Below are 21,869 nucleotides of genomic sequence, written 5' to 3'. Positions count from 1 at the left end.
CCAGGAAGCGTTCAATTGAATCCCGCCAGACAGATATGGGAACTGGAAAAGTGCAGCAGGTCAGGCAGCATCTGAGGAGCAGGCAAATTGACATTTCAGGCAAAAGGAATGAATTTCTGGCTTTTGCCTTTTTTTTGCCCGATTCTAATCTCCAGCATCTGCGTTACCCACTTCCGCCGAGATATGAGAGCTAGGTACCTTGATTGATCTATTGCTCCACCTAAAACCTTGCAGTACTGTCTCATCAACAACCCATCCAATCATCAGAGTTTCAGCAGAACTATTTTTGAGATAGCTTGGTCCCTAGGCTCCTTAAGGGAAATTACGATAGCCATTGCTGTCTTTTGTAACTCCCTTCCTGAGGTAGAAACTCAAATTGAATTATGTTAATTACATTGCTAAATCAAACTATTGCTGAATGGCCCAGATACCTAGTTAAAAGAAGCCACTCAAATCAAAGGAGGCTCACACACACACACTCCAGAGAATGTCAGGAGCAAGATGTAGGAACCTTGGGAACAGGAAGAACTGCCTCATCTCTAGTTCAACGGGGTAATATAACTTTAACATTTCATGCTGCCAAAGCAGAGTTCGAACTAGTGTGTGGGTGTAAAGCATTTAAGATGTGTAGGGTTGCTCAGGATGTCAGAGGGAAAGACTGGTTTTGTAAAATTGTATCTTTCAACAGTAATAAACCATGTCTTGTGGTAAACACGCCCCATTAGTGTAAAACAGACTAAGTAGATAAGACCATACAAGGGAGTCATTGAGGGAATGGTTTTGGTTTTTAACCTACCTAATTTCCTACATTCACTCTGCAAAGCTTCAAACATTTCTGTCATTCTTACCAATGTGTACAACTACTTACAACTTGTCACTCTCCCCTTTGACAATATAGTTCAGCTGCTTTGAGACAGCTTTGGTCCTGGCACTGCAGAAGCAACACCACCATCACGAATTCTAGCTTACAGCTGCTCACGACCACCTCTCTAAAGCTACTAACCATCATATTCTATGTCTCCTGTATGCTCCTCAGTGACTCCAACTGCCTGTCCAGCTAATCCAAATGGTCTGATGAGGTGCATCTAAACATACCTGTAAGACAGTCTCCAGGGAAAGTCAACTGCTCCCTTATCTCCTTCATCCAACACGAGTTGCAAACCACTCCACTGACTGCCACAATTGTCCCTTAAATATTTACTTACTAGATGTGCCTAAAAAGATCCATTCTCTTCTCAAATCCAGTGTCTGCAAATTGATTGTTGCTGACTCCTTATGTTGGGAGAACTTAAAACCTACATTTTATGTTAAGGCCTAAAAGAAACAGCTCTAAAATACAACTTTAAAAAAAAGTCTAGCCTTCTCTTACCCGCAGTTTAATGTTAAGCTTACAAAAGAGAATTAAGAAATTAAGATTTAAATTCTCAAAATCCAGTAACTGAGAACAGCCTCCTCAGATCCTTTAATCAGTTGGCTCTCAATTCTCCACCCATGCTGACTCTGCTTGATCATATAATGCATTTCCAAATGTCCTGCTATGATGTCCAATATAATGGACTCCACCATTTTCCCTATAAGATGATATGCTAACTGGCCTATAATTACCTGTTTTGAGTTAAGAAGACCATAACGAATAGGAACCGATGTATGTTGTTCAGCCCCTCGTGCCTGGACCACCATTCAGTGGAATCATGGTTGATACAATATTCCTCACGTCTATTTTCCTGCCTTTTCCCATAACCCCCATTGATTCCCTTACTGATCAAGAATCTATCTCAGCCTTAAATCTATTGAAGGACTCTTCCGCTGCGGCTGTATGTGAAAAGAGTTCCAAAGAATGAACTCTCAGAAGAAATTTATCCTCATCTCAGTCTTAAATCGAGACTTCACTCTCTGGTCCTGGACTCTCCCATAAGGGGAAACATCCTCGCAGCATATACACTGTCAAGCCCCTTAAGAATCCTATATGTTTCAATACGCTCACCACTCAGTCTTCTAAACTCCAGTGATTAGAATCCCTACCTGTTTAATCTTTGATAATAAAACAATCTCTCATATAGGGAACTTCTCAGTGAACCTTCTTTGAACTGCCACCAATGAAATAAATTCAATTCATAAGTCAGGGGAGCAAAACTGCTCTCAGTACTCCATATCATAGAGTCATAGAGATGTACAGCATGGAAACAGATCTTTCGGTACAACCCGTCCATGCAGGCCAGATATCCCAACCCAATCTAGTCCCACCTGCCAGCACCCAGCCCATATCCCCCCAAACTCTTCCTATTCATATACACATCCAAATGCATCTTAAATGTTGCAATTGTACCAGCCTCCACCACTTCCTCTGGCAGCTCATTCATACACATACTACCCTCTGTGCGAAAAGGTTGCCCCGTAGGTTTCTTTTATATCTTTCCCCCCTCACCCTGAACCTATGCCTTCTAGTTCTGGACTCCCCGACCCCAGGGAAAAGACTTTGCCTATTTACCCTATCCATGCCCCTCATAATTCTGTAAATCTCTATAAGGTCACCCCTCAGCTTCCGACGCTCCAGGGAAAACAGCCCCAGCCTGTTCAGCCTCTCCCAGTAGCTCAAATCCTCCAACCCTGGAAACATCCTTGTAAATCTTTTCTGAACCCTTTCAAGTTTCACAACATCTTTCTGATAGGAAGGAGACTAAAATTGCATGTAATATTCCAACAGTGGCCTAACCAATGACCTATACAGCCGCAACATGACCTCCCAACTCCTGTACTCAATACTCTGACCAATAAAGGAAAGCATACCAAACACCTTCTTCTAACTATCTATCTGCGACTCCACTTTCAAGAAGCATAAACCTGCACTCCAAGGTCTCTTTGTTCAGCAACACTCCCTAGGTCCTTACCATTAAGTATAAGTACTCCTAAGATTTGCTTTCCCAAAATGCAGCACCTCGCATTTATCTGAATTAAACTCCACCTGCCACTTCTCAGCCCATTGGCACATCTGGTCCGGATCCTGTTGTAATCTGAGGTAACCCTCTTCGCTGTCCACTACACCTCCAATTTTGGTGTCATCTGCAAACTTACTAACTGTACCTCTTATGCTCACATCCAAATCATTTATGTAAATGACAATGTGGTTTCACCAGCACCCTGTACAGTGGTAGACTTACCTACTCTCCTACTTCGACCTCCTTGAAATAGGAACGAACATTCCATTAGTTTTCCTAATTACCTCCTCCACGCATCTGCTAACTGTGTTTTGTGAATAACTAACTCCAAGTCCCCTTGCGTTGCAGCTTTCTGCAGTTTTGCTCCTTTTAAATAAAGCTATTCTTTTGTTTTCCCTTCAAAGAAAAACAACTCCACGTTTTCCCACATTATATTCCATTTGCCATCTTTATGCCCACTTGTTGATACTCTCTAAACTGTTTGCATCCCTCTTGCAACTTGCCCTTCCAACTATCTTTATGTCTGCAAATCTGATTAGAGAACATGCACTTCCTTCTTCTAAATCATTAATATATGTTGTAAACCGTTAAGGTCCTAGCTCTGATCCCTGTGGTTACTGGGTTGCCAACCTGAAAAAAAGAACCTCTTATCCCACTTGCTATTTCCTGTCCATCAGCTAATTCTCTATCCATCCGAGGAGACCACCTCCAACACCATGACAACTTTTTATGAGGTACCATGTTGAAAGCTTTCTGGAAGTCTGAATACCACACTTCTACCCATTCCCCTCTATGCACTCTGGTCCTTTAAAAACTCTAACAAATTAGTCAGAATCAATTTCCTTTTCATGAGGCCATGCTGACTCTGCTGGATTAGACCCCACTCCAGACTACCCAGTTTATAAGAACCTCATAACTATTGGACAATTTCAGGAACGGAGGTTCTTCAGTTGCAATCACTGGGTCCTCATACCTGCCTCACTCACAATCACACCCTCCTATCCTCTATCATGGACCAGTTTTGAATTACCCAGTCTGAGGAGTGTGACTGCCCTCTGGAGAGTGTTTAGGTAACTTCCCCCTTCTCTAATCTGGGAAAATATCTGCCACTCAGACTCCAGGTCAACTTGGATTCAAGATTCCTTGATTTGCAAACACAAGGATGTTGCTAGGGTTGGAGGGTTTGAACTATAGGAAGAAGCTGAATAGGCTGGGGCAGTTTTCCTTGGAACATTAGAGGCTGAGAGGTGACCTTATAGAGGTTTGTAAAGGCATGAGGGGAATGGATAGGGTAAATAGACATCTCTCTCTCTCCCCCCTCTCCTCTCTCCCCCACCGAGTAGAGGCAGTTCAGAACTACAGGACACAGGTTTAGGGTGAGAGGGGAAGATTTAAAAGGGACCTAAGGGGCAACCTATTCACACAAAGGGTGGTGCATGTATAGAATGAGCTGCCAGAGAAAGTGGAGGAAGTAGGGACAATTACAGCATTTAAATGACATCTGGATAGGTACATGAATAGAAGGGTTTAGAGGGATATGGGCCAAGTGCTGGCAAATGGGACTAGATTAGGTTAGGATATCTAGTTGGCATGAATGAGTCAGACCGAAGGGTGTGTTTCCATGCTGTACATATCTATGACTCTACGTGTGCATTCAGGATCACATTGGTGTCAGCAGCCTCCACATGAACCCCAATATATCATGCATCCTGCCATCATTATTGCATTTGATTTAATTTTACATTAATTATGAGTTTCCTTGCATTCTGCACTTTACTGTATTATTTTCTTGTAAAAGTCACCAGCATCATTCTTAGACTTAAGATGACATTTTTAAAAGAGAAAACACTGGAGACCTCAATGCAAACTGAAGGCCTTACTGTTACTTTAAAGACTAGAAATATTCACCAATCCGACTCACCAGTTTCTTCGCATACATTCACGTGAACCTGTGGATTGTGACATCCCTCCACCACTGGTCTCTCTGTGATTGTGTGCATGCGCATGCATGAAGTAGTCAGAATTTATGAATGTATGAGAGAGAGTATATCTGCATATATGACTGCATGCAAGTGAGAAAGAGACAGCGAGAGAGAATATGAGAGGGAAAGAACCCTGAGGGCCGAGAGTGAACTAGATACCAAACATTCTTGTCTGTGTATTGTGTTTGTATGTGTAAGGAATAAACACATCTCTCCTTTCTCAAGACCTACCCTTGCACTGGACTGAGTGCAAAGTAATATCCACATTGAAAGTAACCCATTTCCTATTCCCAAACCATTATGAAGGTCAGCCTCTTGCTCATCTCTCACTCTGGAAAAGTTTACTTCTTGCAGTTACTTCTGTGAAAGCGTCTCTATCTGACTGAATTCCCACTTTGAACCAAATTTCCGAAAGTATCCCAACTAGTCTTTCAATGCTGCTATTTTCCTTCTCCCTGCTCAAAAGCTGTTACCAGAAATACAGTGGTGCCTCGAAATCCGACTTTAATTCGTTCCAGGCTGTTCAGATTCCGAAACTATTTTCCCCATAAGAAATAATGGAAAATGAATTAATCAGTTTCTGGACCCAAAAAAAAATTTTCAAGATACTTTTAACTGCAAATACACATGGTTAAAGTAAAATAAGATGAGTAAATGACCTAAATATCAAGTAATAATAATAAAAGCAAGAAATAAATGTACTAACATGAAAATAACTTAATTTACCTTGGTGGGGAGTGCTAATGGTGAATGCACTTATTTGCTTCACTGCTCTTCTTGGGTGCCATGGTGAATGCACAAGGGTGATAATTTAAAAAAAAAAGCAAAAATCAAGGTGAAAACACGAGGTAAACTAGTGATGAACACACGAGAGATGCTTTCACGGCTACTTCCCGGGACGAACTGAACAATGTGCGACCTGAACGGTACATAGTGTTTGGATTCTGAAAATGTGTTCGGATGTTAGGGCAAAATTTTCTCGAAATAATAATTGTTCCGATTCCAATTTGTTCGAACAATAGGGTGTTGGGTACCTGGGTCACCACTACTGTGTCCTTGTTTGTTCATACGTCTGGCGTAATTGTTTTTACAAGCTGAATACTCTGCAGGCAACTTTAATCCCAATATCTGTACTTTTCAGAAAGATTTGAACCAAGCAGGTGAAGCATTTTTAATAATATTATGAAGCAGTCTAAGCTGAACTTGTTTGCAGATAGTTTTATGAACTTTGCTCAAACTTAGTCAGGTGGTCTCTGCAGCCATCTTCAATCAGTATTTTTGCTTTATTTAAAAAAAAACCCTAGGAAATTTTGCTTGCTGTAAGTCAAACATTATTAATCCATTGTTGCATCACAACAGGGGTGGTTGATGATGATTCCCTTGCCCCAAGCCAGAGTCCCACTCCCCAACTCAACCTCTTCCCTCCAGCTGGTGTAGTGAGTATGAGAATGTGAAAATTTGAGAGGGGGACTCTCAGAAAATCTGAGATACAGGGAGCGAAAGAAAAAGAGCAAATGCCTGAGAAAGTATACAAAGTGTATCTGTGATTGTGTGCATGCGCATGCATGAAGTAGTCAGAATGTGTGTATGTATGAGTAAGAGTATATCTGCATGTATGACTGCATGCAGTTGAGAAAGAGACAGCAAGAGAGAATATGAGAGGGAAAGAACCTTGAGGGCTGAGAGTGAGCTAGATACACATACAAACACAATACACAGACAGGAATGTTTGGTAAGAAATAAACACATCTCTCCTTTCTCAAGACCTACACCCTTGCACTGGGCTGAGTACAAAGTAATATCCACATTGAAAGTAACCCACTTTCCATCCCCAAACCATTAAGAATTCCACTGACTCTAACACACTAGTTAAATCTAACTCCACTCTATGGCAGTTCATAAGGATATGGTACCTTTCCAGCTTTGCTTCTCAAATAAAAATGCAAAAAAATGACTAATAGTTAACTCTGCTGCTTGTCAATTTTTAATGGTCATTTGTAAGAATTAGTTTTTAAAGTTAGCAATTTATTGCTTTAACTTTTTTTTTGCTTCGCTAAATCCTTTACAGAAAAAAAATCATTTTAATGTAAAATTAGAAAATGCGATTATGCTAGTAACAAAGACAAAGTTTTCTAATTGCATAGGACCAGATTTAAAAAAAAACAGGTTGTGTGCAATTTTCTGACAATGCAGTTGTTTTTAAGCTGGCACCAGAGTATGACTTACAATACAGCGTAGGAGTTAGATTGAAGGTGGAAAAGGTGTTTTACTTTTTGTCTTTTCACAATTATTTGTCCTCTTGGAAGTGATTCGAACACAGCTACAGGAGAATAAAAGTTGGTAAATATCTGTTAAGTAACTGAAATGTATTCTATTAAGGTGATATATAAAGCAACTAGTGGTTAAGGTTAATGAGGCATATAAGAACACAAGTATATAATTGCATAAAATGGTTAAGTAATTAATTCAAAAAATATTAAGAATGGCAGGACAGGTGAGGTGTCATGATTGTAGCAGGAGGGAGTTCCCAGATGCCGGTCTGGTCCAGAGCAAACACTTAGAGTCACAGAGATGTACAGCATGGAAACAGACCCTTCGGTCCAACCCGTCCATGCCGACCAGATATCCCAACCCAATCTAGTCCCACTTGCCAGCACCCAGCCCATATCCCTCCAAACCCTTCCTATTCATATACCCATCCAAATGCCTCTTAACTGTTGCAATTGTACCAGCCTCCACCACATCCTCTGGCAGCTCATTCCATATACGTAGCACCCTCTGCGTGAAAAAGTTGCCCCTTAGGTCTCTTTTATATCTTTCCCCTCTCACCCTAAACCTATGCCCTCTAGTTCTGGACTCCCCAACCCCAGGGAAAAGACTTTGTCTATTTATCCTATCTATGCCCCTCATAATTTTGCAAACCTCTATAAGGTCACCCCCCAGCCTCCGACGCTCCAGGGAAAACAGCCCCAGCCTGTTCAGCCTCTCCCTGTAGCTCAGATCCTCCAACCCTGGCAACATCCTTGTAAATCTTTTCTGAACCCTTTCAAGTTTCACAACATCTTTCCGATAGGAAGGAGACCAGAATTGCATGCAATATTCCAACAGTGGCCTAACCAATGTCCTGTACAGCCGCAACATGACCTCCCAACTCCTGTACTCAATACTCTGACCAATAAAGGAAAACATACCCAACGCCGCCTTCACTATCCTATCTACCTGCGACTCCACTTTCAAGGAGCTGTGAACTTGCACTTCAAGGTCTCTTTGTTCAGCAACACTCCCTAGGACCTTACCATTAAGTGTATAAGTCCTGCTAAAATTTGCTTTCCCAAAATGCAGCACCTCGCATTTATCTGAATTAAACTCCATCTGCCACTTCTCAGCCCATTGGTCCAGATCCTGTTGTAATCTGAGGTAACCCTCTTTGCTGTCCACTACAGCTCCAATTTTGGTGTCATCTGCAAACTTACTAACTGTACCTCTTATGCTCGCATCCAAATCATTTATGTAAATGACAAAAAGTAGAGGGCCCAGCACCGATCCTCGTGGCACTCCACTGGTCACAGGCCTCTACTCTGAAAAACAACGCTCCACCACTTCTACCTTTGAGCCAGTTCTGTATCCAAGTGGCTAGTTCTCCCTGTATTCCATGAGATCTAACTTTGCTAATCAGTCTCCCATGGGGAACCTTGTCGAACGCCTTACTGAAATCCATATAGATACATCTACTGCTCTGCCCTCAATCTTCTTTGTTACTTCTTTAAAAACTCAATCAAGTTTGTGAGACATGATTTCCCACGCACAAAGCCATGTTGACTATCCCGAATCAGTCCTTGCCTTTCCAACTATATGTACATCCTATCCCTCAGGATTCCCTCCAACAACTTGCCCACCACTGAGGTCAGGCTCACCGGTCTATAGTTCCCTGGCTTGTCTTTACCACCCTTCTTAACCAGTGGCACCACTTTTGCCAACCTCCAGTCTTCCAGCACCTCACGTGTGACTATTGAGGATACAAATATCTGAGCAAGAGGCCCAGCAATCACTTCTCCAGCTTCCCACAGAGTCCTCGGGTACACCTGATCAGGTCCTGGGGATTTATCCACCTTTAACCGTTTCAAGGCATCCAGCACTTCCTCCTCTATAATCTGGACATTTTGCAAGATGTCACCATCTATTTCCCTACAGTCTATATCTTCCATTTCCTTTTCCACAGTAAATACTGATGCAAAATATTCATTTAGTATCTCCCCTATTTTCTGTGGCTCCCCACAAAGGCCGCCTTGCTGATCTTTGAGGGGCCCTATTCTCTCCCTAGTTACCCTTTTGTCCTTAATATATTTGTAAAAACCCTTTGATTCTCTTTAATTGTATTTGCAAATGCTATCTCATGTCCCCATTTTTCCCTCCTGATTTCCCTCTTAGAGTATAAAGAAAGTAGGTGTATACTTAAGGATTCACTTGATCTATCCTGTCTATACCCGACATATGCTTCCTTCTTTTTCTTAACCAAACCCTCAATTTCTTTAGTCATCCAGCATTCCCTATACCTACCAGCCTTCCCTTTCACCCTGACAGGAATATACTTTCTCTAGATTCTGGTTATCTCATTTCTGAAGGCTTCCCATTTTCCAGCTGTTACTTTACCTGTTAACATCTGCCTCCAATCAGCTTCCTAAAGTTCTTGCCTAAAACCGTCAAAATTGGCCTTTCTCCAATTTAGAACTTCAACTTTTAGATCTGGTCTATCCTTTTCCATCACTATTTTAAAAGTTCTTCAGTAAGTGTTTGAAGCTCAGGCAGCTTTGTGTCAGAGCTAGAGTCTGAACTATAGACACTACAATGGATCTGGGAAGGTGAAGGTTACCTGAATACTTCAGACTATGACGCAGTCACATTCCTTAAGATATGGTTAGTGATCAAGAACAGGAGCGTCTGACTGCAAGGATTACATTTGGGAAGATGTGGTAAATCAAGAAGCAGAGTCAAGGCCATAGAGAAAGCATTAATTTGCAAAATCATAAAGAGACTATGGTTAGAAGGGATAGATACCTATTCCATGCCATAGTTGCAAAATTACGTAGATTTGATCCTGAAACTTGACAAAGGACAGTAAACTAAAAAAAAAGGTGAAAGGCTAGCTCTGTTAGTTATGATCGTATTAGAGAGGTATTAGACAACAGAGAGGGATGACTCTGGAAAGCAGGATGTGGAAAAAACTTGATGAAAATTGGTAATTGCAAAAAGTCACTTGTAGAATTGGTATCCAACTCCCCTGGAACAGTAATGACACGGTAAGGTGGAGCATAAAGAGACAGATAACAAACGCTTGTCAGAAACGCACAGCAATAATCATGGGAAATTTTAATCTACATATTCTGGACAAAGGTAGCCTAGATGAGTGTATGGAATATTCTTGTCATCACTTCTTAAAATGGAGTTAAGCAGAGAACAAACTATACTAGACTTGGTATTGTGTAATAATTGGATTAACCTATGACCACATTGGGAAAGAGCCCATAGGTGGCAGCAATCATGATTGAGGAAGTGGAGTGGGTCTGAGATGTAATGGAAAAAAATTCAGGGGACTTTCACAGAATACACAAACTATATACATTATAACACGTAATAAGAATTTCACAACATAGAACCAATCTTGAACAAAAAAGAAGCATTTAACTGTGCAAAGACAGGTGATACATCAGAAGTTTGGACAGAATTTTATACAAAACAGCAACAAATCAGCAAAAACTTAATAAGGAAAGAAAAGTAGAATGAGAGAGGGCTAGCCAGAAATATAAACACAGATGGAGTTTCTACAAATATATATTAAAAGTTTTTTCAAAAATAGCAGTGGGTCTTAGGAGAATTAATAATGAAAAATAAGCAAATGGTAGATGAAATCAAAAGGTCATTTCCATCATACTTCATTAGGACATGACTAACATCCCAAAAGCAGTGATAAACAAGGAGAGAGGGAATTCAGCAAAATCACAATCACTGGATAAATAGTCTTGAATAAATTGTTGGAGCTGTGGGCTGACAAGTCCTGCCACATGAAACATTTTTGAAAAGTAAAATCTCCTGTAATAGCATATTAGCATGGGTAGTAGGTTTACTGGCTGACATAAAGCAGAGCATATACAAATGTAACAAGATAGGATGCCACATGTATTGGTGCTGGCATCTCAACCGTTTACAATTTATATAAATGACTTGGATAGAAGTAACAAAGATTTGGTTGCTAAATTTGCTGATAACACAGAGGTAGTTAGAGAAGAACATAATGAAGAGGACAACAAGGAGGCTACAAAAAGATATAGCTCGGTTAAGGGAGTGGGAAAATATTTGGTAAATGAAGTGTAATGTGGGAAAAATGAGAAATTTAGCAGAAATAATTTAAAAGCATATTATGTAGACGGTAACAAGCTGTCCAGCTTGGAGAGATCTGAGGGTCCAAGTGCATGAGCCACAGAAGGTTAGTGTGGAGCCACAGTAAGTAATCAAAAAAGCAAATATAACATGATATTTTGTTGTGCAGGGGACTGAATAGAAAAGTAGGGAGTTTATGCTTCACTTATACAGGTAAGTCTGCATCACTCGAGCACTTAAAGATGCATTGGCAACAGGTCAGAGAACATTTATTTGACTAATAACTGGAATGAATGGGCTTTATTAATTCACAGGATGTGGGCATTTCTGGCTAGACCAGCATTTATTGCTCATCCCTAGTAAGCCAGAGGACAGTTAAGTGTCAACCACATTGGTGTGGATCTAGAGTCACATGTAGGCCAGACACGTACCGATGGCAGTTTCCTTCCCTAAATTACATCTAGTGAACTAGATTGTTTTTTTGTCAATTGGCAATAGTTTCATGGTTGTCGTTAGACTCCTCCAGGTTTTTATTGAATTTAAATTCCACCATTTACCATGACAGAACTCGAACCTGGGTCCCCAGAGCATTACCTAGATTAACAGTTCAGCAGTAATAATACTAGGCCATCACCTCCCCATCTAAGGAGGAGACACAATCTTTCAACAAGTCTGTTCTGCCAAAGCCACACTAAATCAACACTAGTCCCATCACCTTGAATGTTATGACACTTCAAATGTTCATCCAAATACTCAATTTAGGCATGATTTGAAGGAGCCTGTGTTGGGCTGGGGTGGATAAAGTTAAAAATCACATAACATCAGGTTATAGTCCAACAGGTTTATTTGGAAGCACTAGCTTTTGTTCATCAACCACCTGACGGAAGTAGTAATGCTTCCAAATAAATCTGTTGGACTATAACCTGGTGTTATGTGATTTTTAACTCAATCTAGCCAGGCAATCCAAATCTTCTGGCTGAAAACATTTTTCCTCAAATCCATTTTAAACCTCCTTTTTACCTTAAATTTATGCCCCCTTGTTATTGACCCTTCGATAGAGAACAGCTGGTTTGTATTCATCCCTCCATTCCCTTTTTAATCTTATACAATTCAATTAGATCCCCCTCAAACTTCCCTGCTCCAAATCTTACCCAGCCTTTCTTCATAGCTAAAATTCTCCACTCAGGCAACATACTTCCGTTAGTATGGAGACCAGAACTGTACACAGTACTTCAGATGTGGCATAACTACAGTCCCATTAGCCTAACATCTATTGTTGAAATAGCATTGGAATCAATTATTTTTAAAAAAGTCATAACAAATGGAAAATCATAATTTAATCAAGCAGAGTCAGTATGGCCTCATGAAAGGGAAATCAAGTCTGACTAATTAGAGTTGTCAAAGGAATTAGAGGGGAACTAGAAGATGTGTTTTATTTGGACTTGCAGAAGGCTTGTTCAGCAAGGTACCTCACAAAAGGGTAAGTCCTAAGATAACCGCCCATGATTTTGCAGACAGTATATTTGTGTGGATAGAGAATTGGCTAATAGGCAGGAAACAGTGAGTGGGATAGTGAGTTCTTTTTCAGGCTGGCAACCTGTAAACAGTGGGGTCCTACAGGAATTAATGCTGAGACTGCAACTGGTTACAATATATATTGACTTGGAGGAAGCAAGTATGTGTACTGTAGCCAAATTTGCAGAAGTCAAAACTAGGAGGAAAAGCAAATGCAAACATTTAGAGTGATATCGATTGGGTAAGTAAATGGACAAAAGTTGGCATATGGAATATAATGTGAGAAAATATGAAATTATTTATTTTTAAAGGAAGAACAAAAGAACAGTATTATTGAAATTTTTGAAAAACTACAGAAAGTTGGAACAAAGGAACTTGTGCACAAAACAGCACAAGTGCAGTGGGTAATCAGGAAGGCTAATAGAGTGTTGGCCCTTATTTCAAGGGGGTTTGAGTATACAAGTAGTCTAACTGTAATTGTACAAGCCACTGGTGAGGCCACATCTGGAGTACTGAACAGTTTTGGTCCCCTTATTTAAGAAAATATTATTTCAATGGAAGCGGTTCAGAGAAGGTTCACTAGGAGGATCCTGGCATGAGAGATTGTGTTATGAGTAAAGGCTAAGCAGGTTGAGCCTCTACCTTGCATTTTTCTAATTTCCAATGAGTAATCTCATTTTACCATATAGGATTCTTAAGGAGCTTAAAGTAAATGCTGAGAGGTTATTTCCCTAATAGGAGTGTCTAGAACCAGAGGGCACAGTCTCAGAACTAAGGGGGCTCCAATTTAAGACTGAGATGAGGAGGAATTTCTTCTGAGGGTTGAATGTCTTTCGGATTCATTGTCACTTGAGTTGTGGGGTCAGAATTAAATGTATATTTAAGGCTGAAGTAGCCCTTGATTCTCTTACTAGTCAAGAAACTATGGGGAAACATCAGGAAAGTGGAGTTGAGGAATGTTGGATCATACATAAACTTATTAAATGGTGGAGCGTGCTTGAAGGGTTGACTGGCCTAATCCTGTTCCTTTTTATGTTCTTACTGTCTATACAGCTCCAACTTAACCTCCCTGCTCTTATAATCAATGGTTTGACTGATTAGGGAAGTATTCCATAGGCCTTCTTAAATAACTAACCTACTAACCTGCTCTGTATTCTTCAAGACCCCTCTGTCCGTGAGCTTCCTGCTGGTCCTTATATTCATTGAGTACTCTCATCTTTCTTACTCTGAAGTGCATCACCTCACACTTAGGTGTTAAATTCCATCTGATCAATTCGCCTACATCATCCTATAATCCAAGACCTTCTTCCTCACTACAAACTACCTAACCAATCTTAGGATCGATTTGAAACATCGATCTGATGAAGGAGCGTCGCTCCGAAAGCTAGTGTGCTTCCAATTAAACTTGTTGGACTATAACCTGGTGTTGTGTGATTTTTAATCTTAGGATCATCTGCAAACATACTTATTACCTCCCTCACTTCATTTAGATGTACATATATCATGAACAAGAAGGGATCCTGCACTCATTCCTGTGATTTGCCACTGGACACCAACTTCCAGTCATACAGACATTATACCACCTGTTTGTGTCCTGTCACTAAGCCAATTTTGGATCCAACTTGCCAAGTTACCTTAGATCTCATGTGCTTTTACCTTCTTTATCAGTATCCAATATTGTCAAAGGCTTTGCTGAAATCCATATAAACTACATCAAGTGTACTAGCCCTCATCTACATGGAGATTAATTCTGTGTTTCAGAATGTTCTCAATAGTTTCCCTATCACTGATGTAAGACACACTAGTCTGTAATTCCCTGGTTTATCTTTACTACCCTTGAAAAATGGAAACACATTAGCTGCCCTCCACTCCTCTAATATCTTCCTTGTGATCAGAAAGGAATTAAAAATTTCGGTCAGCATCCCCAAGATTTCCTCCTGTTCCCATAGCAGCCTGGGATACAACTCATTCAGACCTGGACATGTGTCCAATATTTTATTACTCTTAATATTAATCTGTTCAAGAACCTCACTGTTCTTCCTGAATTATGTAAATCCTCCTCTTCCAGAGTGAAGACAGATGTGAAGTCCTCATGTAACTCTACCTCCAGATTCATGCACAGAATGCGCCCTAAGTCCATAATGTCCCTAAGTCCAACTTTTCCTCTGCTTATCCTCTTCCCTTTGTAAAACGTAGAATTTCTATAAAATCTTGGGATTCTCCTCCAATCAAGTCCAGCAGTGTTTTCTGATTGAAGCATGCTGCTATGCAGAGGGACCTGGGTGTCCTTGTGCATGAATCACAGAGGATTGGTCTGCAGGTACAAGGAATTCAAAAGGCAAATGGAATTTTGTCCTTCATTGCTGAAGGGATTGAGTTTAAAAGCAGGGAGATTATGTTGCAGCTGTACAGGGTGCTGCTGAGGCCAGACCTGTGTGCAGTTTTGTTCTCCTAGAGAAAGGATGTACTGGCACAAGAGTGGGTGCAGAGGAGGTTTACTAAGTTGATTCCAGAGAGGAGGGGCTTGGCTTATGAGGAGAGACTAAGTAGTTGTGATTATATACATTGGAATTTAGAAGAATGGGAGGGTGGGGGGAAAGAGAGAATCTTATAGAAACATAAGATAGAAGTAGGGAGGAAGGAGGAAGTTTCCACTGGCAGGTGAAACTAGGCCGAGGGCATAGCCTCAAAATTTGGGGGAGCAGATCTAGGACTGAATTAAGAAGGAACTTCTTCACCCAGAGGCTTGCTACTTCAGTAAACATTGCTAAAGCTAAGATAGATTTTCTTTGAACAGTAAAGGAATTAAGGGATGCGGTGAGAGGACACTGTGGAGCTGAGTCCACAGAAGAATCAGCCATGATCTTACTGAATGGCACAGCAGGCTGAAAGGGCCAGATAGCCTACTCCTACTCCTGCTCCTAATTCTCTTGTTCTTTGATCTCCTAATTGCTTTTTGAAGATCCCTCCATCCCACTTTCTACACTCCATTAGGATCTCCTTGATTTGCTCCATTTGTACTTGTTATATTCCTCACTTTTCCTTTATCCCATCCTGATTATTTCTAAATATCCAGAATTCTTTGGGCTGGATACTCCTACATTTCAGCTTAAAGGGCCTGTGAAGTTCCCAATTCCTTTTTGAACATCTACTGTCTGCTACAGATTTACCCTCTGTTTCAACCTACTTTTGCCAGATCCTGCCATATTTCAGAATCTGCCTCCCCCCCCCAATTCAAAACCTTTTTTTGCAGACCTTCATTCTACTTAAAATATGTGGTTAGAGTCACAGTCACTAAAATACTCCCTCACTGACCCTTCCGTTAAGTCCAGGACTGCACACTCCCTTCTACATATTGAAAAGCTTTCCTAGATTCAAGACATTTGTCCCTTCATGCTAGGATTATCCCAATGTTGGGGAAGTTGAAAACCAATTACCCTATTGTTATTGTTGCACACTTCAATGACTACATATTTGCTCATCAACTGCTTGCTATTTGGGGTGTCTTAAATCACTTTCCTAACATTGTCCACTTGCTAAACTCCAAAACTCTAACCATAAGCTTGCTTTTTCATACCCTTCCAAGATAGTATCACTCGAATATGACACCACCTTCTCTCAACATTTCAGAGTACAGGATCTTCAGGCAGAAATGGAGAGGATGTAAAATTTCCAGTTCTGCCCCTTCCTCAACCCTTCCTTGGTTATGACAACATCATAATTCCATGTATCAATCCATGCCCTTAACTCATTTGTCACACCTGTAACATTGCTAGCATTAGAAGTCATCCCAGCCTCACCTTACTCCCTTGAGGTCCAACATGTCCAAACCCCCTTGGACTAGATTCCTTTTCTAAAAAAAATTCCTTTTTTTTAATGGAATACGAGTATTGCTGGCTGGCCAGCATTTGTTGCCCATTCCTAGTTGCCTTTGAGAAGTTGGTGGTAGACTTCAGCAGTTCAAGAAGGCAGCTTAACTGTGAGTTGACTCACAATGCCACTGAGGAGTGAATTCCAGGATTTTGACCTAGCGACACTGGATAAAAAGCAATATTTTTCAAATCAAGATAGTGAGTTGCTTGGACATGAACGTGAAGGCGGTGGTGTTCCCATGTATCTGCTATCCTTGTTCTTCAGATAGAAGTAGTGGTGGGTTTGGAAGTTACTGTCTGAGGTTCGTTGGTCAATTTCTGCAGTGCATCTTTTAGATAGTACACACTGCTGCTACTGTGCCATTATTGACCTTTCACACAGTCTCCCCTGCCCCTGGTGAACTAGTTTAAACTCCTCCCAATAGCTCTAAAACTTACCCATAATGATGTTGGTCCCATTCTGGTTCAGGCGCAGACTATTTTTAGAGGTTCCACCTTCCCTTGAAAAGGTCCCAGTGATCCAGGAATCTCAAACCCTCCCTCCTGCACCAATTCTTCAGCTACACTTGGTCACAAGATGGTGCCAAAGATGGAAGTCACATGACACCAGGTTACAGTCCAAAAGGTTTATTTGAAATCAAAAGTTTTCAGAGCACTGCTCCTTCGCCAGGTGAAGTGCCAGTAGTAGAAACAAAGAACACAGAAGTGTTATCTGGCTCAAAGCTTTAAGCTATTTTAGCCATTATCCAAGATGGCACTGGCACAGTAGCTAGTGTTTGGATGGGTTGGAGCCCATCCACACGACGCCAGTAGCATAAGTTCTCCATATTCTTTTAGTATTTTTTCTTCCTCTCTTTTTTGGATTCCCTACAGTGTGGAAACAGGCCCTTCAGCCCAAGTCCACAACGACCCTCTGAAGAGTAACCCACCCCGAACCATTTCCCTCTAACTAATGCGCCTAACACTGTGGGCAATTTAGCATGGCCAATTCACCTAACGTGCACATCTTTGGACTGTGGGAGGAAACCAAAGCACCTGGGAGGAAACCCACACAGACACTGGGAGAATGTGCAAACTCCATACAGTCACCAGAGGCTGGAATTTAACCTGGGTCCCTGGTGCTCTGAGGCAGCAGTGCTAACCACTGAGCCATCGTGCCGCACCGTTGTTCTTCGTCTTTGAGGCCAAAGCAGTGGTGTGGACCAGGACTCCTGGTGGCTGGAGTAGTGCAGTGGTGCCCAGAGCCTGGACTCTTGACAGCAGTACTCCCAGAGCCTGGACCCTTGGATATGGCAATGCCTGGAGTGGGGACTCCTGGCAGCATTAAGCCTGGAGCCTGGCCTCTTGATGGCCAGGTGCCAGGACTCCTGGCGGAGGTAGGTGCAGAGCCATGACTCTTGGTGGGGGTAGGCTTGGACAGGAAGTCCTGGTTCAGGTGGACCCAAAACCTGGATTTTTGGTGGTGTCAGTGAGGAAGGTACAGCAGCAGGGCCAAGGTCTCCTGGACCATCTCTTGTCATTGCTGTTCCCGGAGTGGGACACCTTGAGGACCAGAGTATCTTGCAGAAGCCCTGAAGCCGTGCTCGAGATTCCAGTTTGACCAGATGAATTCTTATTTAGGTAAATGTCTTTTTGTCTTTATTGTACCTCAAAATAATGCCAAATTGTGGCGACAAAACACTTTTCACTGTATCTTCAAGATATATGTGACAATAAATAAATAACCCATTCAAAGGGACTAGCAGCAGCCATACTCCAAACCTTTAGGGGTAAACTAGACCAACAAACCACAATGGGTTTACCCTAGCAGCATGTCAAAAGGGCAATGCTCTAGTTACTCAGTTGTGAAGAAAGATCTTAAGATATCCACATTAACAGATTTCCAAATTCAATTAGCAGGGGAAGGTACCCAACAGCAATTTGAACACTGGACCAAACAAGATGAGCTATTCTCATGTTTTAACCCACCTAGAGTTTTTTTTAAAACAGATACCAAAGTGGTTCCAAACAGGTTCCAAAGTGAGCTAGCCAGTGGTGGAGCTGTCGTACAGGACACAGAAACTAAAGTACACAACAGCAGAAACCAATAAACCACGTTAACAAGTGCCAGCCATCATTTTACAAGTCACTCAATTTGACAGGGTGTGGAGATGCTGGTGTTGGACTAGGTGGACAAAGTCACATCACACCAGGTTATAGTCCACCAGGTTTATTTAAAATCACAAGCTTTTGAAGTGCTGCTCCTGTGTGAGGTGAAGTAATGATGCATCAGGTCTCTGAAAGCCTGAGATTTTAAATAAAGGTGTTGTGTGACTTCTCAATTGACAAGAAGCATTACAGACAGAAAGACAACTCTACCCATATCCCAGAAAGTTACACTGACAATTATGGTGCTCCTTGTTCACCACAGGTTTAAGTACTAGGAAATAAACCAGATATATTGCGAAGGGATGCCTTTCAAACAGAGAAATCTGATTTATTGCTGAAGTTATCAACTAGGATCACCAACACGGGAACTTAAATTACCACCAATACCCGCCATACATACTAAGTTAGACACAGGGACTGGAGTCACTGTTTGTCAGATAGCCTTACATGGCTGAGAAAGGCTATCCTACAGCCTAAGATTTCAGCCAAGAGCAATCAAACCACATGCTAAATGGCCAGTTTTAGGAAATGTAATCATAACTAGTTATGTCTGCCACCTAGCTGGAGATCCTATACAACTTTCAAGCTCATTCTTAAGACAGATGTAGTTGCCAGCCAGCTCGTATGAGATGGGCAACATTTGCCCTGTCTTTACAGACATAGGGAAGTTTAATACTGTGTATCATATCAAACTCCAAGCAGATGCCAAACTCATCTGTTTGTTCATACTTAGGAAAGTCTCACATTCATGTATGATCAAGATAACAGCAGTAACAGCACATTTTTCATTAAACAGATGTTGGTGTTCACTGAGAACTCAACTATTTACAATGTTCATAACATGGGAGGCAATGACCTAGTGGCATTGCTGCTGGAATAGTAATCCAGGTAATCTGTCCAAGCCAAAAGGTGGAAGTTGGATTCAATAAAAACCTGGAATCAGAAGTTTAATGATGACCATGAAGCTACTGTTGATCATTATGAAAACTGATCACTAATGGCCTTTAGAGACGCAAATCAGCCTACTTGTACAGTTCATTCTTAACTATCCTCTGAAATGTCCTAGCAAACTACACAGTTGCATCAACTGCTAGAAAGGAAATTACTAACTGAACCAAGACAGATCTCCAGACATTGATGAAGGTACCAAAAATTGGTCAAAGACAGTCCTGTTGATCTTATAAAAGTCCTTCTTTCTAAAATCTGGGAATAGATATCAAAATCAGATGAGCTTTTTCATAGCCTGGCATAGTCATATTCATAGAACACACAACATTCCACAACACCATCTCTGGTAAGGCAAATTAAGCAGAGGTGGCAGCACAGTAGCATATATTCAAGTAGAAGCTGCACTAAGAGTCCTCAAGCCTGACTCTGGATCCATGAATTATCGTGGCATCAGGTCAAATATAAACAAGGAAATCTCCTACTGAATATCATGTAACACCCCCAACCCCTTTACCCACTCTACACCAGCATTAATCCAGGTAATCAACACTAGCTCAATGAGGAGTTCAAGGCGGCATCCATGACCAGCACCATCCATACCTAAAATTGAGATACCAACCTGCTAAAGCTTTAAAACAGTACTACACATGCCAAACAATACAAGCAAATAGAGCTAAGCAATTCCATAAAGAATGCATCAGATCTAAGATCTGAAGTCTTGCCGTGTCTTGCTGTGAATGGTGGTGGACACTCCACAAATATCCTCATCTTCTCAAATGGAGGAATCCAGCACACCAATGCAAATGCAGTCTCCTGTGCTGTAGCTATTGATTGAGAAGATCAAGTGGTTTCTAACATTATCTATTAAGAGAAATAGGTAAATTGCTGATGCACTAATTATAATCTTTCAATTATGTACAAAATCAGGAATTGTGGCTTTGTATCAAAAACTGTCAATATTATAAAAGCAAGAACAGGCTATTCAGCCTATTCATTGTACTTTATCAGATGGGAGGGAGGAAGTACGTGACCCACAGATCTGCAAGCTCAACAGTTAAGAGAAATTACTGGAATACATTATGAGACACAGGAAGTAACAAGAGGTAAACCAATGGGTTTGGTTGAGATGAGAGGTCAAAATATCAACTTAAAACATAAACCCAACCTGCCTTTAGGTCTCCCATTTCCATTATTAACCGAGATGAAATTAAGAGGCATCTGGATGGGTATACGAATAGGAAGGGTTTGGAGGGATATGGGCCAGGTGCTGGCAGGTGGGATTAGATTGGATTGGGATATCTGGACAAGTTGGACCAAAGGGTTTCCGTGCAGTACATCTCTAGCACTCTAGATGACCAACCTGTACTCATGCTAGCTTTATCAGCGAAAGTAAAAGCTTGATCTTTTACAAAGGCACAAGTCTCCATTTTTGCATGTTTACATTTTATTGTATACTCCATTGAGGCTGGCAAAAGGGGGAATGATGGGCTGTATCCATAAGGCAGAAAGAAGCTTCGGGGTTTACTTCAGGTCCAAAAACATTTGAATGGAGCAAACTCACATACAACCCCAACCACAAACAATTTCTTATACTACCCTCATCTCATTTCATAAATCAACTCCACCCTGTCACCTCTGCAATCGAAAAACCTAACAGAAAAGCTGTGACATCTTCTGTGACCTTGCTCACCCTACAGGCAGGCAACCTTATCAATCAGTCTGGCTTCCAGACAGGGACTCTATTTAAAATATCTTCATGTCCATTTCTAGAGATAGCTGTAAACCAACAAAAACTATGACCAATGACTCCCATAACCTTGGATACACTTTCTCCTATCCTGCTACATGTAACAACTCTTCCAATTGACACGTTTTGATATACATTCCATTTTCTTCAAACAATGATCTGCTCTACATCCATCACATTTTCTGTTACTTGTCAGCATTTTAGTTTTACACAAAACAAATGGCAATTAATTTCATTCTTACAATTTGATCAGAAATCATAATATTATGGTGATACCACTAAACAATTTTTATAATTTATTCATTTCATCAAATATCTCTCATTTATGCTATTCAAACTACTGGGT

General features: G+C 41.0%; 1 protein-coding gene across 1 annotated transcript in view; it reads right to left on the bottom strand.

The window, feature by feature from the left end:
* dnaaf11 (dynein axonemal assembly factor 11) overlaps positions 1 to 5,018 on the bottom strand; it is an 89,526-nt gene extending 84,508 nt beyond the window's left edge. The window contains exon 1 of the mRNA XM_087986453.1: positions 4,858 to 5,018. Within this exon, the coding sequence (XP_087842579.1) occupies positions 4,858 to 4,942 (85 nt within the window). The 5' untranslated portion in view covers positions 4,943 to 5,018. The remainder of the gene's footprint in view (positions 1 to 4,857) is intronic.
* Between the last annotated feature and the right edge of the window lie 16,851 nt (positions 5,019 to 21,869).

Source organism: Chiloscyllium plagiosum, unplaced genomic scaffold (genome assembly GCF_037043375.1).
Source record: "Chiloscyllium plagiosum isolate Xiang-an unplaced genomic scaffold, Cpla_swu_hap1 HiC_scaffold_4, whole genome shotgun sequence".
NCBI classification, from domain to species: Eukaryota; Metazoa; Chordata; class Chondrichthyes; order Orectolobiformes; family Hemiscylliidae; genus Chiloscyllium; species Chiloscyllium plagiosum.
The sequence above is the reverse complement of the archived record's forward strand: the minus strand, read 5'-3'. Positions and strand labels throughout refer to the sequence as shown.